General features: G+C 47.6%; 1 protein-coding gene across 1 annotated transcript in view; it reads left to right on the top strand.

Moving 5' to 3' along the window:
- Window positions 1–18,182, top strand: part of MYO10 (myosin X) — a 211,565-nt gene that overhangs the window by 100,654 nt on the left and 92,729 nt on the right. Inside the window, exons 4-8 of the mRNA XM_059416933.1 lie at window positions 2,970–3,157; window positions 15,318–15,452; window positions 17,319–17,443; window positions 17,884–17,897; window positions 18,017–18,101. Coding sequence (XP_059272916.1) covers window positions 2,970–3,157; window positions 15,318–15,452; window positions 17,319–17,443; window positions 17,884–17,897; window positions 18,017–18,101 — 547 coding nt within the window. The remainder of the gene's footprint in view (window positions 1–2,969; window positions 3,158–15,317; window positions 15,453–17,318; window positions 17,444–17,883; window positions 17,898–18,016; window positions 18,102–18,182) is intronic.

Raw genomic sequence — 18,182 nt, 5'->3', positions numbered from 1 at the left:
CCCACGTTGGGTGTAGAAATTATTTAAAAATAAAAAAAAACTTTTAAAAAATCCTTTAAAAAAAATAATCATACAGCTACCAAAAGGTAGAAACAGGTCTGACATTTTAGACAAAGTAGTGGAAGGGGCTAGACACCCAGAGCCTCAAGCACCACGTGCCTGCTGGCTTCACCCCTGCAAACAGCTGACATGAAGGAAGGCACCAGCACCTGTGGTCAAAGCATTGCTGGAATCTGAGTGTGTCCTCCAGGGAATCCGATGGTTCTCCGTTTCCTTTAGAAGTAGGACATACCTTCCCCAGAGGAAAAAGCAGTTTCCATCTTTCTTTATGGCCAGATCTTTCCCCCATGCCCTGGTTGGGGAAAATGGACTTTCTGGCAAGCTGAGGTTTCCAAAGACCTGAACATTTCCCCACTAAGGCACTCTATCTTTTTCTTTTTTAAATGGAGGTGAACATGTCATAACAGAAGATTAACCATGTTAAAATATGTAATTCAGTGTATTTAGGACATTCACAATGTTGTACATATAGCCTCTTGTCTCATTCCCAAGTATTTTCATCACCCCAAATGGATGCCCTATATCCACTAAGCAGTCCTCACCCACTCCCCATTTCTGCCTCCTCCCCCTGCCTATAGTAACTACCCCAACCTGTCTTTATGGATTTACCTTTTCTGGATATGTATGGGAACTTCAGTGTCCAGCTTCCTCACCTTGGTGTGATGTTGTCAGGGTTCATCCCCACAGTAGCACACCTCGGTATTTTATTGCTTTGTGGGGCGGAATAATAGTCCATTGTATGGGTGCACCACACCTGGTTGACCCGCCCACTGGGTAATTGACATCTGTGTGGTTTGACCTTTAGGCTGGTGTGAACAATGCTGCACTTGTTTTTAGTTCTTTTGGTTAAATATCTAGGAGCGGAGTCATTCGTCATGTGATAATAACTCTTATGTTTTAACCTTTTTGGTTCAGATATTTCTAAAACGTAAACTCCTTACATTTGAAGCTTGTTCCCGTCCCTGTGACTGTAAATGAGTACAAATTGTCACAATGTGGTACAGACGCTCTCGGGATGTTAGGATTCTCTGCCCCGTGTTGCTTGCTTTTCCTTTCCCTGTGCTGCATTGCTGTGCCTTGCCAAGGGATATGAGAAGCCTCTGCAGTTGGGTTGCTTGGATTCACATCTCCCCTCTACCATTTCCTGGCCACGTGGGTGAACACCACACCATCACTATGCCTGTTTCCTCTCTGAAAAATCAGGCTAGTAGGATTGTGAAACTCTTTAGGTTATTGTGAATGTGAAAGGGTCCGGCCCCCTGTGTGGATCACCTCGGGGGCTCATAACAAAATATTGACTGGGTGGCTTGAACAGACAGTGATTTTCTCATAGTTCTGGAAGCTAGAGGTCCAAGGTCAAGGTGTTGGCTGGGTTGGCTTCTCGTGAGGGCACCTTCCTTGCCTCCCAAATGGCTGCCATCCTACTGTGTCCTCAAATGGTCTCTATCTATGCACACACATCTCTTGTGTTTCTTCCAGCTTCCACGTTTCTTCCTAAAAGGAGGGCAGTCAGATTGGATTAGGGCTCCCTGGAAGAGCCTCACTTTAATGTAATCATCTCCTTAGAGGCCTTAGCTCCAAATACAGTCCCATTCCAAGGTATTGGGGGTCCAAGCTTCAACATAGGAATTTTGGAGGGCCAGTGCAGCACTTGGCACAGTGCGTGTGAACTGTCAAAGGTGGTGGTTACGGCGCCCGCCTCTACTCCTGCAGTCTGCTGCCGCCTCTGTCTGAGGCTGGAAACCTGGTCATCAAACTCCGTTCGCGTTTCCTGCAGAAGTCCAAGAGAACAAGTTTGGTCCGTATGGACAAGGTAGCAGGCCTTGTGTGTTCATAGATGTAGCCTCTCTGCTTTGCTGCTCTGAAGATTTTGCTTAATTTCTGGCCCAGATTTTGTTCCAGAAGGGGAAGATCGTCAGGCATCTCAGTTCCAGACCACTTCTGTGGCGTCCAGAATTTTCAAAATGGTCTTGATACTGTTTTAAAAGGTTAAAGATAGGGGCACCTGGGTGGCTCAGTGGGTTAAAGCCTCTGCCTTTGGCTCAGGTCATGATCCCAGGGTCCTGGGATCGAGCCCCGCATCGGGCTGTCTGCTCCGCGGACAGCCTGCTTCCTCCTCTCTCTCTCTCTGCCTACTTGTGATCTCTGTCTGTCAAATAAATAAATAGAATCTTTAAAAAAATTAAATTAAATTAAAATAAATAAATACAGGTTAAAGATATATGACATAAAATTTACCATTTTGACTGTTTCTAGGTGTACTAGAAACATTTGCAGGGTTGTATAACTGTAACCACAAATCTACCTCTAGAATCTTCTCACCATCTTAAACAGAAGCGCTGAAACCATTAAATAGTAACTCTCTGTTCCTCTTTGCCCCGGCCCCTTGGTGTCGCGCACATTCTTTCTTTAATCCTGCTCTTTCCTGAGAGCCGCCTGATGAGGAAGGAGCCTGGACGTGGACGGTCCTTTGTAGCCGGCACGGGATGAGGAGGTCACCGGGAACAGGGGTTTGGGCCTGGGCTGCTTCCCCATCTTTCTGTGGTTTACCTGTCACTGCGAGTCCTCTGAAATGGCTCCACTGATTTGGATAGAATGACAAGATTCTGTACCGAAAAGGTGGAGGAAAAACATATGCCAGGGACAAAGACAAGGGAGCCCTGTCTTTCCTCTTCAAGCAGACCCAGGTGGATTCTGTTAGAGCTGGTGACGGGGGTGCTTTGGGGAGGTGTGACAGGCCCCTCCCTTTCAGAGTGTGGAACAGCATGAAGTTGAATTCAGCCTCGTCTGTCCCTGTCCCAGCATGAGTGGACGTGGCACACCCTAGTCCTGCACCCGACCCCCAACCCTGGCCACCCAACCACGTGTAACCCGGCATCCTTCTGTCTTCCTGCCCCGTGTGCCTGCAGACCTACATCGGCTCCATCATTGCCGCGGTGAACCCCTACAAGACCATCGCCGGGCTGTATGAGCGGGCCACCATGGAGCGCTACAGCAGGTGCCACCTGGGGGAGCTCCCCCCTCACGTCTTTGCCGTCGCCAACGAGTGCTACCGATGCCTGTGGAAACGCCACGACAACCAGTGTGTCCTCATCAGGTAACCGGGCCGCCGTGAGACCGGCAGAGGGCTGGGCAGGGGGCCACACGGGAAGCTGGCATCAGGAGCCTGACCATTGCCCGCTGGACCAGCGGCGCCTTCCCAGGCAGCCCCAGGACACAAAAGTTGCTTAGAAGGTGAATGAGAAAAATGTTTAGTAGGTACCTGAGCTCCTCAGACGGGATTTCTGTTTCGAATAGCTTGACAAGTGCGTCTTTCCAAAGACCCCAGCTCACTTAGAAAAGAGCAAGACATTCCACATTTGTTGGCTCTTGGCCTTAGAATAATTCTTCCATTTTTCTTTTTCTTTTTTTAAATTTCCCTTAATTATTCTTTGTTTTATTCCATTGTGGCATCGTCCTTCTGTGGATTTAAGAAAATGTGCTCTGTTCAGCAGCACATATCCTGAAAGTGGAAAGAAAATGTGGTGTTCTTTCATATTTAAAATGTTTTATATATATATATATATATATGTATATATATATATATATAAAATGTATACAGGTTTATATTTATAATCATATATATATATATATAATTCTAGACTGTATCTATATGGTCTAGAATCAGAAGGCATGTATATTTGAGCAAGAGATCTTTTTTCTTTAATTCAGTCTCTAATTCAATAAGATTAAATAGAATTTCCCAAATGGGTACATTTTAATGATTTTGAATTTTGTTAAACTACCAGAAGGGGCACCTGGGTGGCTCAAGTTGGTTAAGCATCTGACTCCTGATTGCAGCTCAGGTCATGATCTCAGGGTCCTGAGATGGAGCCCTGAGTCAGACTCCGTGCTCAGTGGAGAGCCTGCTTGGGATTCTCGCCTCCTGCTTTTCCCCCAACTTGTGTGTGCACTCCCTCTTCTCTCTCTCTCTCTCTCTCTATTGAAAAAAAAGAAACTACCAGAAGACCCTCTATCAAAACATATCACTAGGAACTGTCTAAAAAGAGCAATGGAGTATATTTCTTTAAAGATATTTCTTTTATGGAGCACCTGGGTGGCTCAGTGGTTAAGCATCTGCCTCTCAATTTTGGCTCAGGTCATGATCTCAGGGTCCTGGAATTGAGCCCCATGCCAGGCTCTGCAATCAGTGCAGAGTCTGTGTCAGATGCTTTCCCCCTCTCTGCTCCTCCCCCAGCTCATGCTCTCTCTTTAATTAAAAAATTAAAAAAATATTAACTAATTCTAATTGGCGTCATCACTTACATTCTAGTGACATCCAGTTGGATCTTCTTAATTCTTTAGATCAGAATCATGTTCTACTGGTGCTCAGCGCCCATGGATAGAACCCAGAGCCGATGTGTTGGGCCTCACTTTCCATGATGTTTCCGTGGAGTACCCGGACCCTCGCCTCCTTCCTGCTCACGGGCACGGCTGTCCCTGCACACCTGTAGTGTGCCATGACGGCTGGTGGGAAAGATTTTGACTTCTGTTATAGCTGCCTTTCTAGTCCCAAAATAATTGTGACATAATAATTACATTATTTTAAGAGGAAAGGATGAGGCATTTTGGATTTCAGTGGGACGATGAATAACCCCTCCTTTCCCGTCTGAACTTCTGATCCAGCGGAGGTTCAGACCGGGGGAGGGCCGTATGTCCGCTTTAGACTTGAAGCCAACCGGGCTGGCTAACATCAAAGCCCCCAGTTAGGCCAAAGCCCCTGCCTGGGATGCAGGTAGGTTAAGTGGTGGCCACGATCACTGCCAGAAGCCAGTTCCCAGCTGGTGAGGAGCAGACCAGCGCTTTCCCCCGGTCACCTGTGGGGGAAGCCACCTCAGCTCCTGTGGCGGGGAAGGGACAGGGTGGAGGAACTGGCAGACGTGCCAGAGGATGGCCCTCACTGAAACCCTAGGGACAGGAATCACAGCCCCCCACTCCCCCCAGCTGAGGACATTTGGGAAACACAGGGTCCCATGTGGCACCAGTTTGAAGATGACTACACTGATGGTTTCTGAAGGCTTGGTGTGTTTTGGACACGGTGCCAGGAACATTTCCAACGTGTTCTCATTCAGGCATCAACCTTCCAACAGCCCTTTGATGTATGTGGCTGCTTGTTAGTATCTGTAGGAGCCACACACAGGAGAATGACTTAGGGATTATATTCTTCTTACTGATGGTTTTTGCACATTACGCTAGTGCATGGGTCCTTGCTTTTACAACAACTCAGAATTACATGAATAGAAGAGCAGATGTTTGCCTTTTCCATTCCATTCTACCTCTCTCTCTGCCCCTCTTAGGGGAGGCGAGCATCTGAGCAGATACACTCTTCCGTTAATCATTTGGATCTTGCTAATGTCCTGAGTTGTGGAAATACCTTGGAGGGAGCAGCCATCCATTTAGTTAAGTAAATGAGTCATTATGACTTGTAGTTCGTCAAAATGAACCTATTTAATATATTTAAAAGGGTGCTTTCAAGGGTCCCATTTCCAATAAAGACACTTGCCTCATGTCTGGAAGCCCTGTTTGTAGACTGTTGCAGGGAATTTAACCAAAGCTCAGAGGTTAGAATGTAAGGTCCCCATTTCAGCATACAGAATATAATTTAATAAGGTTAACAGAAAGAGAGAAAACGTGATGTATTTTTAAGAAGATCAAACTGTATTCCATCCTTAGGTACCTAAATATTTGCCATTGATAAATTGCTTGTGTTTCTTATGTTCGATGGGAAAAATGAGAGGCTGACTCATGGATCGCTCGCTAGACAGCAGAACTTAGGAAGAAAGAAGAAAATCAAATGAGGTCATTGTGCGTGTGTGTGTGTGTGTGTGTGTGTGTGTGTGTAATAAAACGGAAAGGGGTTGGCATTTTCATGCCAATGACTGCGGTATTTAAAAATCAGGTAGGAGGTAGAGGGGGAGAGGATCCCAAATAGAAAGCCCCCATTGTGTGACAGAGTAACTGTATTTACTGCTCTTTTTAGCAGTAAATTTAACAATTTAACTCAGGAAACAGAGTCTCTAAGAACACCGTTCTCATTAAAATGTGTCTTGTTTAATAAATCTCTCTGGCAGGTTTTTTTGTGTTGTTGTTGTTTTTAATGGGAGTTGGGCTGTGGGAATTCAGAGAAAATTGAGTCTAAAAATGAACCCGGTGGGGGCCTGTAGCTAGATTTCCACGGGCGTAATCTGCCCCCTAGTGGATTCAACGTGTTTTACGCCTGCAAAACTACAACCAGAAAGTAGGCCTGTTTGGCATTAGATAGAGAGGACTTCAGAGACCCATTTTCCCCGCCCTTCAGGAGCCTAGGTCACTTGGTCACAGTCCCCAGCATCTTGTGTAGCAGTGCCGGATCTCTGGGTTTCTGGTCCGAGCTTCTTGTGTTGGTCTCACTTTCAAGCTTGTCAGCTCTCCCAGGCTCTTGTTTTACCTTTTGGTTTACATTTAAGCAAATGCTTATGCTATTACAGTTTTTAAAACATGCTGAAAACTTGATTTTTTTTTTTCTTTTTTCGTCTAACTAGCAAGATCAGCATTTGACCTTGGTTGATCTGGTGCATTTTACATTGACTTGGGCTCCTCGTACATTGATGGGGCAAATGGGTTTCTTACAGTGTGTTGGTACATGTGATCCTTTAAGATCTGTAGTGTGAGTCAGGCCTGTGTGGCTAATCCACTATGAAATGAGTCGCCCGGGACAGCGTCTGGGAGAGGGCCAGCGTTCAACAGCTGTCAGCCCAAGCATAGATATACAGAGCAGCTATGGATTTGGGACCTTTGCTTTGCTTGGCCTGTTTTGGTTTTCCAAAATGGGATTGATTATCTACCTAATGGATAATTAGGTGTTCAGTCTTCTAGTTCTAAGACTATGTTTATAAATGATCAAACTGGAAGAGTAAGCAAAACTTGCCGTCCAGGGTTAGAAAGGCACCAGCTTAAACAGGACTTGAAGCAGGCCTCGTGCTCACGTAATAGGGGAGGTTACTGGGCTAGACTTTAGCAGTTAAAAAAATAATAATAATAATAATAATAGGGGCGCCTGGGTGGCTCAGTGGGTTAAGCCTCTGCCTTCGGCTCAGGTCATGATCCCAGGGTCCTGGGATCGAGCCCCGCATCGGGCTCTCTGCTCAGCAGTGAACCTGCTTCCCCGTCTCTCTGCCTGCCTCTCTGCCTACTTGGGATATCTCTCTCTCTGTCAAATAAATAAATAAAATATTTTTTAAAAAATGAAATAAAATAAATTTTAATAATAATAATAAAATCCAGTCATTGCCGTTAGGAACTTCTTCTCTGATGGGCAGAAACTGATGCAACTCACTGATTTCAAGCTGTCAAATGCTGTCATGGAACTAGGTCCGTGGCTGCTCAGAGGAGGTGGTGGTTATCTCAGGAGGGAATTCAGACCATGCTTCATAGAGGAAGTGATGTGGGATTGTGGGCCCAAGAATGTGTAGGAATATGGCTGGCATAGAGGGGAGGAAGGGCACAGAAGCATTTGCCAAAACATAGACATTCAGAAAAACAAGGGTCATTAGGCTACGGAAGGGAGCCCCTGTCCTCTCCATGGAGCGCGTCACTCTGGTCTCTCCCTGGCTCTCCGGGCCATCCGCACTCCTCCACAGCTCATCTCCCACCCAGCCTTCCCCTCTCAGGTCTGCAGATCCCCCTGGTCTTAGACGCCTCCCCCTGCACCCATCCCTAAGCTCCATCCAGCCGGTTTCTCCTCCAAGTTCCAGACATGTGTCCAGGTGCCCGTGAGGTTCCATCAGAGATATCGTGTGGGCATCTCGAGGGTGACCTGTCCTAGATTCATGCTGTGTTTCTCCCAGAAGTGTATTCCTCCTCTCATGGTCTCATTCTCAGCACGTCGGACTCTCCCTCCTACCAGCTCGCAAGCCGGAGAGCAAGTCTTCGGGGCTAGAAGTCCTTCTCCTCCATATGCGCCCCCCCAACCCCTGGCCCCCATGAAGATAGAAGTCCGCACAGTGAAGCGTACTGACCTTATGTAGAAGGCTCAGTGGTTGGTGACAGACGTGCACGCCTGTGTCGTGATGCACAGATCACCCCGCTGGGAAGCTCCCGGGCGTGCAGGAGGCGCTCCCTCACCGCCTGTTGTTTACCGCCCTCCGGACCAGGGCCAGGCTCCGGAGCTCGCTCTCGCTTGCGCTGTCCTGCAGCCGGTCACTTCCTGTCCCTGCTGTCCCCGCCCCCGTCACAGTCCTTCTGCCCTCACCTCTCCCTCCTCGTTCTGTGCTTTCACTCCATCCCTCCTCCACACAGAGCGGCGCTCGAAAACCTTGAACCTGATCGTGACACTCTCCTGCTTCAAAACGGCCTTGTGACTTTGATTTTGCCTATGAAATTGTCTCAGAACTTTTATTACTCAGGGGGGCACCTGGGTGGCTCAGTCGTTAAGTGTCTGCCTTCAGCTCAGGTCAGGATCCCAGGGTGCTGGGATCGAGCCCCGCATCAGGCTTCCTGCTCGGCAAAATCCTGCTTCTCCCTCTCCCACTCCCCCCGCTTGCATTCCCTCTCTCGCTGTGTCTCTCTCGGTCAAATAAATAAAATCTTTAAAAAAAAACACAAACTTTTAATATGGCCTAGGAGGCCCCTTATTAGTGCATTGGGTTATTTTCCTTTCTCTTTTTCATTATCATAGTTTGTTTTGTTTTGTTTTCACAGTCTAAGCCCATTTGGGCTCATCTCGATGCCCATGTGTTCTCTGAAGCCTGTGTTTGTGTTCGCAGGCATGTTGAGCCAAGGTTGGGGACTCTGATTGCCGTGGGCTAATGAGAAAAATGTAGGGACTGGCTATGTAAGGGATGTGTTTGCTGCAAGTGAAGGTAAAATACATCATGATTGCCGCACGGGTTCCTGTTCCCTGGCGGCCAGGAGAAAGGGGGGAGGTGGGGCGGAGGAGTCCCCACGTAGCCCGCGGTGGAGCGCCAGGCCCCTCGCACAAGCAGTGAGACTGTCCCAGCACAAAGAGCTCCTCAGCTTGAGCAAAATGACCTTAACCGGTGGGCTAAAACAAGCCCTGTTAATTTGGATTTGGGGGGGTGTTAATAGTGTGCCGTCTTCAATTTGGCTTCATAGTTCTGTGATGAGGATTAGCAAGGACATAGGTGCGTCGTTACACAGCTCACGGCTCTCGGTCCTACGTGGGCTCTGTCGTAGTCTCCGTATCACCAAGCAGGGAACTCAGCGCTGACTTTCTCTGCCCGGAGATGATGTCCGATCCCACAGGTGAAGGGAGCCATCCTACAAGACTGCCCCCAACCCCCACTTCAGACACCAGTCACACGGCCAAGTCGCCTGCTTCTGATGGCCGTGGATGGGAGGTTCTAACCGACCCCCTTGCCACTTCGATGAATTTGCTAGAACGGTTCACAGAACTCAGGAAACCAGTTTACTTACTGGGTTACTGGTTGATTGTAAGAGGCTATAACTCAGGAAGAGCTGGGAGAGGCGTACAGGGCAAGGTACCGGGGAAGGGCCCTCGGCTTCCATGTGTTCACCAACCCGAAGCTTTTCTCAACGGCACCTCCCACCCCGTCCTCTGGATTTCTATGGGGGCTTCACTGCATAAGCATGACTGATGAGATCCTTGACTCTTCATATGGAATTCTATTTCCAGCCCCTCCCCACTCCCCAGAGGTCAGCGAGGGGAGAAGGGATTGAAGGTTGCAACCTTCTGATTCTGTGGTGGGTTCCCCTGGCAAGCAGCGCCACACAGGGGCTTTCCAGAAGTCACACTTCGTAATGTGACAAGTGATGTTTTTATTGCTGTCATCATTTAGGAAAGAATGAGGGTGTTTGGAGCTCTGAGTCAGAAAGGAAAATGAAGACCCAATACATATTCCTTCTTATAAATAATCCGGATATCACACACCTATAACATCTATTATATATTACACCTATCATTATAATGATGGGCAACTTAAGAATGTCCGGGGGTGTGATTCATGATGCCTTGCGATCCCACTCCCCTACTTAAAACAACTAGTCCGGGGCCCTCGGATGGTTCCGTCAGTTAAGGCCCTGACTCTTGGTGTCGGCTCAGTCACCATCTCAGGGTCATGATCTCAGGGTCGTGAGGCCAATTCCTGCGCCAAGATGTGCGCTGAGCGTGGGGTCGGCTTGGGATTCTCTCTCCCTCTGCCCCTCCCACTCATGCACATGTGCTCTCCTGCATGCTGTCTCTCAAGAGAATAAATAAATATCAGAAATAAATAAAAGAACTAGTCTCAAGCGTGGCTAGAGAACAGTGGCCTCTCCGTGCGACCCCCGCGTCCCCGCATTATCGTGGACTTCAGCCGTGCAAGCTGCTTTTCCTTCCTCCAAGGAGAGAGCGAGGTCCTCCCACCGAGTCTCCCTCTTCTTCCTTCAGTTTTCACCCAGTTAGCTCCTGCGTGGGTTTTCACGTTTGGGTCTAAATGCCAGCCCCTGCCCTTCCCCAAAAAAGGTCCTTACTGAACCTTTACCCTCCATCTAAATCCTGAGTTCTCTTATCCCCGGGGATACCTGCGAGTATGTTTGAGATCTTTGAGCTTCTAGATCATAGACTGTCCGTGCCATTGTACACATTAGTGCTTTTCCAGCCCTTAGAGCAGCCTGACACGTAGTAGGCTTCCGGATGTTTAAGGAGGGAGGGAGTATCTGCTCTTTCTCTGATGCTTCCAGGATTACATTGGTTTGACCCTCAATCAGTGCTCTTCGTCGGGGAACATTAAAGACGCGGGCAGGGGTGTGAGGAGGAGGAGGGTGACATGAAACCATGCAGCCTGCTTAGAGGCCTATTACCTTGACATCGGGCATATTTATGGGTTTTCACAACGTGTGAGTTATTTAATTATCTTTATTCTTTGCCTTGTTCATGGAATACTTCCACGGCCCCATAATATAATAGTCCCCCGTTCTTATCCCCCTGGAGCCATCCTGTCTGAATTGTGTAGAAACTGCTTTCAAGAGTAGTGGTTCCCAATCCTGGCTTCATAGTAGAGTCCTCTGGATTAAATTCTACTCCTAGGCTCAGATCAGAGACATATTAGTCGATTCTAATGTGTGGCTAAGTTTGAGAACTGTTGCAGAGTCCTGTTCAAATCTGTGTTTTGTTTTTGTTTCAAGTTTTAATTCTGTATCAAAAAAAGATGGACTTAAAGACTGTGCTGGGGGCGCCTGGGTCGCTCAGTCAATTAAGCGTCTGCCTTCAGCGCAGGTCATGATCGGAGAGTCCTGGGATCTGCCTGCAGCAGGCTCCCTGCTCAGCGTGGAGCCTGCTACCCCCTCCCCCACACTCAAGCTCTCACTCTCTCTTTCTCAAATAAATAAATAAAATCTTTATAAAAATGTAATCAACAATGAAGACAGGAACCAATTAAATAGCTAAAAACAATACAACTGAATCTCAACTTAAGTTGATAATGGATTTGAGCTTGGTACCTCCTTTGTTGATTTAAAATGCAAAGATAAACTGTAACAGCATGTCATAGTGACCCATAATCTCAGAGCAAACAGCAAACCAATTTTATTTTTGCGATCTAGAAATTTTTTTAAAGATTTTATTTATTTATTTGACGGAGAGAGAGATCACAAGCAAGCAGAGAGGCAGAGAGAGGGGGGGAAGCGGGCTCCCCGCTGAGCAGAGAGCCGGATGCGGGGCTCAATCCCAGGACCCTGGGATCATGACCTGAGCCGAAGGCAGAGGCTTACTTAACCCACTGAGCCACCCAGGTGCCCTGAGATCTAGAAATTTTTAAAAACAGGAATTAAATAGGGGTGCCTGGGTGGCTCAGTCAGTTAATCGTCTGCCTTTGGCTCAGGTCATGATCTCAGGGTGCTAGGATCGAGTCCCGTGGGGGGAGGTCCTTGCTCAATGGAGAGTCTGCTTCTCCCTCTCCTGCTGTTGCTCCCCCTGCTTGTGCTGCTTCTCTCTCTTTCTCTCTCAAGTAAATAAATAAATAAATAAATAAATATTTTTTAAAAAGATGCTTGAAGATGTATGATACAGTGAGAAAAAATGTAGCTGCAGATTGCCGTAGGTGGATATCCATAGCTGGTTAATGGCAGTGAGGGTCCCAGATTTTCTTCTCCTCGACCAAGTCTTGTTGGTTTAGAGTCCTGAACGGTATATGCTCTGTGATTGTGTGTTCTGTTCATTAAGGTAGGCTAGTTGCTGTAACAAGCAGCCCCCCAGAATCGCAGGGGTGGAACACAGGAATGCTTCTTGCTCATTTTGCAACCCCACGGGGAAAGGCGAGAGACTTGACTTTATGCCACATGTCACTTGGCTCAGAGCTGGGCCTGACAGAGGGTGTCTAGCTGGCAGGCTCGGGAGAGACAGCCTAATGGACCATGAAGAGGGGGTTTTACCCACCAGCCATGGAAGCTGTCTCTCTCCATCCCTCTCGCTCTGTGGTTCAGCCGGCCACGTTCAGTCCCTGTTACCACTGGTGGCTGTCCTCACTGTAAGAGAGGTCGACCCGTTTTCCACTTCCTTGTGCCGGAGGATAAAGAAGTAGGTTTGGGAAACGTTACCTTATTTCTGCTTCACATGTTTTACCCAGAGAATTTAGCCGTTTTAAGTTCTGTTTGTCTTAACGTAATTGAATCAACAATGACTGGCTAAGTGTATGTATATTTTTAAATATCAAGAATTACTTGGGGCGCCCGGGTGCCTTAGTCATTAAGCGTCTGCCTTCGTCTGAGGTCATGATCCCGGGCTTCTGGGATCCAGTCCTGTGTTGGGCTCCCCGCTCGGTGGGGAGCCTCCTTCTCTCTCTACCCCCTCCCCTCTGCTTGTTCTCTCTCGAGGAAAATCAAATGTTTTTGTTTTAAGTTTATTTAAATCTCTTCTTGCAGTTTTTCTTAGTTTCACTGCATCTTGGCGAATGCCCCCTGCGCGCCGGGCACTGGTCTCGGCAGGGACCAGTGATGTGAGGAACATGGAGGTACATGCTAAGCCCTGTACTAGGAAGATCCTGGTTGCTGATTACAAAAAACCCAACCGAAGTTGTCCTAACTCCGATAACATCAGGCAGGGCGCTTCTCTGATTTTCTTGGCTTTTATTTGATCATCTCAAAGGTGTCCGCGGCATGGGGGATGTTTCTGCCTCATGTCTCTTGTGTGTGCCCAAAGCTCCCCAGGAGCCCTTGGCTTGCTAGACATGAAGACTTGGGTTACGGTCCTCACACCCGCCCGTGGCCAACGCCGTCACTTGCAGAAGGAACTAAATGACCGCGATTGGCCTAGCCCATGAGGATTCCCTGTGGGCCTGCGCCGCCCAACTGGACACGCTGGTGTCATCTCTTGATCCTTTCCTCTCCTTTGTTACATGTGGTTAATCATTTATCGTGTTTTCAGCAAACTTCCTCTTTCATAACTTCCCAGATCGTGACATTCGCGAAGGGCAGCTTTTTTAGGACTAAGTGGGACTTGTCTGTGTGTCTTTCCCATTTAGCAGTTATTAAAGTGCTACCTTATATGTCATCGGCATTGCTGTTCTGTACTTACTCCTTTTTCTGTTCCCTTTACGTCTTATTTAGAGAGAGCAGGCAGGCGCGAGCCGGGGGAGGGGCAGAGGGAGAGAGAGAATCTCGGGCGGACCCCTCACTGAGCACGCAGCCTGATGTGAGGCTCGATTACATGACCCCGAAATCATGACCTGAACCAAAATCGAGAGTTGGGTTCTTAACCCACTGAACCACCCAGGCGCCCCTGTCACCTACACCTTTAGTTAGAAGCTCCCTGCCTCCACGGGACCGAGCGTGGTATCTGCGATCCCTGCACCTGGTCCATGTCCTTGCTTGCGCAGGACAACGCCAGCTCTCTTGCGGGCCCCGCGCTCCTTCCAGAACATTACCTCCAGAGCCCTGTTCTTCCCAGGCCCCCTTGATGAGCTCAGCGTTCGCCTTGCCTTCCCCGTCTCCTGTGACTGCCTCTGAGCCGCCACACCCCATTGTCTCCACTTTCCTTCCCCACCACCTCGTATCGCAGCGCCCCGGGGCCTAACCGGAACCCCGCCCCCTAGCGGTCTTCCCAAGCTCCTAGCGCTCTTGTGCCCAAATCCCTCCCTTTCTCTTTGCGTGGCTCATGGTTGCCGGTTCAGTCAAGGGGCAACTTGAACCTGGTTTACTTCTCTCACTGGCCTCCCCTTCCCTGCATGGCTTTGTTCACTTTCCCTCAACCATCCCGAGGGATCTCTGCGGGATGTCGGACTCAGACCTGGTGTTATGTCCCGGACGTGGGTGCTTAGTGCCTCTCTCCAAGGATTAGTGTGGAATCACATGATTCTGTGTGTGCGTCCAGGACTAGTGGGGTCATTCCCTTGTCTCCTCAGCCATGTTTACGAATAATTGCATTTTTTTAAATTTTTATTTATTTGACAGACAGAGATCACAAGTAGGCAGAGAGGCAGGCAGAGAGAGGGAGAGGGAAGCAGGCTCCCCGCAGAACAGAGAGCCCGATGCGGGGCTCGATCCCAGAACCCTGGGATCATGACCTGAGCGGAAGTCAGAGGCTTTAACCCAATGAGCCACCCAGGCGCCCCGCGAATAATTGCATTTTTAAGCATATTTGCCTGCTTTCAGTTTCCCAGAATGATGCTGTTTGCAGGGTCATTCGTCTAACAAGTATTTACCGGGTGCCTGTCAGCAGCCCTGCGCCGTGGGGATGTGGGGATTCTCTAGTGAACACAACAAGGAGCCCTGCTCGTGGGGGCTGACCTCTCGCCGAAGGCACAGCCATCCTCACCTTAACTTAGTGAGGGGGGGGTCTGTTGACCTCTGACCTCAGAGAGGCTTTCGTAATAGCAGAAAGGGTGTGGCCAGAAGAACCGCTTTCACTGCCCTTTAACTTGACTCATGGGACAGGCATTTCGACCTCTGTTGTCCCACCTTTCAGCTGTTGTCCTATGGACCAATTAGAGTGACGTTAGCCAAACTGTTTGTTTACACTTTTTTTTTTTTTAAGAATTTATTTATTTGAGAGCGAGCACAAGCAGGGGAAGTTGCAGAGGGAGAGGGAGAAGCAGGCCCCTCGCTGAGCAGAAGGCTGTGGGGCTTGATCCTGTGACCCTGGGACCATGACCTGAGCCGAAAGCAGACGCCCAACCGACTGAGCCACCCAGGCACCCCTCAAACTGGATTTTGTTTCCTTTCCTTTCTTTTTTTTTTTTTTTTTTTTTTTTAATTTGAACAAGCTTGTGCATTTTGTTTTTCAGCGGTGAAAGTGGGGCAGGTAAAACCGAAAGCACCAAACTGATCCTCAAGTTCTTATCAGTCATCAGCCAACAGTCTTTGGAATTGTCCTTAAAGGAGAAGACGTCCTGTGTCGAACAAGCTATTCTCGAAAGCAGGTATTTCTTTATCGTGCTCCTTGTTTGCAACGAACAGGATTCACTGTCCTCCCCGTGTGGCTCGTTTAAGGATAAGTTATAATTATTTGGTCCATTTTCTCTTTTACAATTCCTGGAGGAAAAGTCCCAGTGTGGACATAGCAATTTCTAATAACCTGAGCGACCGTTCCTGATCGCCCCAATCCCAGTCCCTTCCCGGGCCAGGTTTGAGTCACTTGAGTTGTCGAGTGAGCGATTCAGAGGAACGTTCTGCAGCCTCCCCTTGCCGGTGAGCTCTTGCCTCACTTTTCGGAGGCCTTGTTCTGAGCGGCAGTTTGAGCTTCTGTGTAGCAGAGGCCTTAGCACAGAGATGAGGGGGCCCCTGCTGGCCTTCTGGCCCTTTGGGGCCACATGTTGGCAGGCTGGCAGTTTTTAAAGCCTGTCACGGGATAGAAAATCAGTAATACATCTGATGGCAGTGAGTCTCAGAACTTCGAAAGAGGGCTGCATGGTGCGGTATCATCCAAATTTTTATTTTGAGTGTGTATTTGCCCGATGTCTGAGTTGTGTCTTACAAGATTTTAGAGCCAGTAAAGACCTTATAGATCTCATTACTTAGAATTTAGCCTAGAAGTCAGCAAACTACCCATAACCTGTGGCCTGTTTTTGTTTTTGTTTTAGCATTCATACACTTTTTTCAGTTGTCGTAAAATATGTATTACATGAAATTTATAATTTTATTTATTTATTTTTTAAGATCTTATTTATTTAACAGAGATCACAAGTAGGCAGAGAGGCAGGCAGAGAGAAAGGGGGAAGCAGGCTCCCTGCTGAGCAGAGAGCCTGATGCGATGCGGGGTTTGATCCCAGGACCCTGGGATTATGACCTGAGCCAAAGGCAGAGGCTCAACCCACTGAGCTACCCAAGTGCCTCAAAATTTATAATTTTAAACATTTTTTCAGCATACAGCTTCGTGGCATTAAGTACATTCACGCTCATGTGCAATTATTAAAAACCACCCATCCCAGAAGTTTGTCCTCTTGCTGCAGCCTGTTTTTGTAAATAAAGTTTTATCAGAACACAGACACATTTATTTATCTGTTGTTTACAGCTGCTTTTAAGCTACTGTGGCAGAGAGAGGTGAGTGGTTGTAACAGAGACCCTGTGGCTGACAAAGCCTACAATATCTATTATCTGGTTCTTTACAGAAAAGTTTGCCACCCCCGGATCTAGTCTGACCTCATCTTCCAGGTGGGGAATACCCAGAGAAATTACTTATAAAGGAGTTGCCCCCGGACAGACCAACGGGTGCAATTCCCAGGACTGGGACCCTTACAGTTGCTGAAATCGAAGTGGGGTCTTTTGCTGTGCAATTCCTGGCTTGTGGATATATGCCTGAGCTAGTTTGCACGAGGATGAGCCCTTGTGGTTGCCTGAACTCAGTAGCTTTGAGAGCTCTAAGACCTCTCCTTCAAAACAGACATGTGCTATAGACCCATATCAGCAAGCACCTTGAAAATCTGGTAGTCACCATAGATCCTTTTGATTTCAGATTTTTCTTGCAATTATATATTTTGACATTTGTGAGGAATGCTCTTGCTGTTTATAGATCTCCCCTAATGAATATGCGTTGCTATCCTCACTTTTTCTTTTTTTAATTAATATTTTTATTGAAGTGTAATGGCATACAGTGTCCTGTTAGCTTCAGGTGTGTGTCATAGGGATGAGCTATTTTGCGTCTTATGAAATGATCCCCACAGTTAGTCTAGTGACCATCTGTCAGCATCCATAGTGATCACAACGTTATCGATCACTTCTGCTGAAACTGACATCTCATAACGTATTACGTGTTTTATAACTGGAGGTTTTCCTCACGTCTTTCACAGCCCCATCATGGAAGCTTTCGGCAATGCCAAGACCGTGTACAACAACAACTCCAGTCGCTTTGGGAAGTTCGTTCAGCTGCACATCTGCCAGAAGGGAAATATTCAGGGCGGGAGAATTGTAGATTGTATCCTGTTTCATTCCGGTCTTGTCTTTAGTATTTGACTCCCTAAGTACAAACTGCTCTCGGTTATCGTAAGGACAGATAATGGGAAACATTTCGGTTACCGCTTTACATTACTACGTTTGACCTAGTAGTTATTCTAGGAGATAACCATTTTTCTTCTGGAAAATGTTATCATGTTCGTCATCTGGAAGATTGGTTTCATCATTGAGCATCAGGTGTTTGTTGGTTAAGAGCCGTTCGGTCAACTAGTCTGGCACGTCCTAGGACACAGGCTGTTGGAAGTCTATGCTTTGTTGGCTCCTGTCGGCACTGGAAGTCTCGATGTCCAAGGAACAGGGATTTGCAATTATTTGGGTGACAAAGACTAGAGAATTAAAGCCTAATTGAGCATGTCATATCTTGGTTTTGTTCCTTGACTGGCCATTGCTTTTCACATGAAGATTTATTAGAAAAAGTAAGTAAACCTGATTTAATTTACACTTTCTTCTATAATAATAATGTTTGGAAATGACTGGTTTGTGTTAATGGAATGGAGGAAATGTCTCTGAGATGAAATCTGATTCATCCCCACAGAACCGAGTAGTAAGGCAAAACCCCGGGGAAAGGAATTATCACATATTCTATGCGCTGCTGGCAGGGCTGGAACATGAACAGAGAGGTGAGTGGGCAGGAGACCAGCAGAGCCACGTGGATTAGCCCCTTGCTTTCCCTTGGAAAGCCGCAGGTAAGACCTCTGCTT

This window comes from Mustela nigripes, chromosome 12 (assembly GCF_022355385.1).
Source record: "Mustela nigripes isolate SB6536 chromosome 12, MUSNIG.SB6536, whole genome shotgun sequence".
Classification (NCBI taxonomy): Eukaryota; Metazoa; Chordata; class Mammalia; order Carnivora; family Mustelidae; genus Mustela; species Mustela nigripes.
This window is presented reverse-complemented; position numbering and strand designations above follow the sequence as displayed.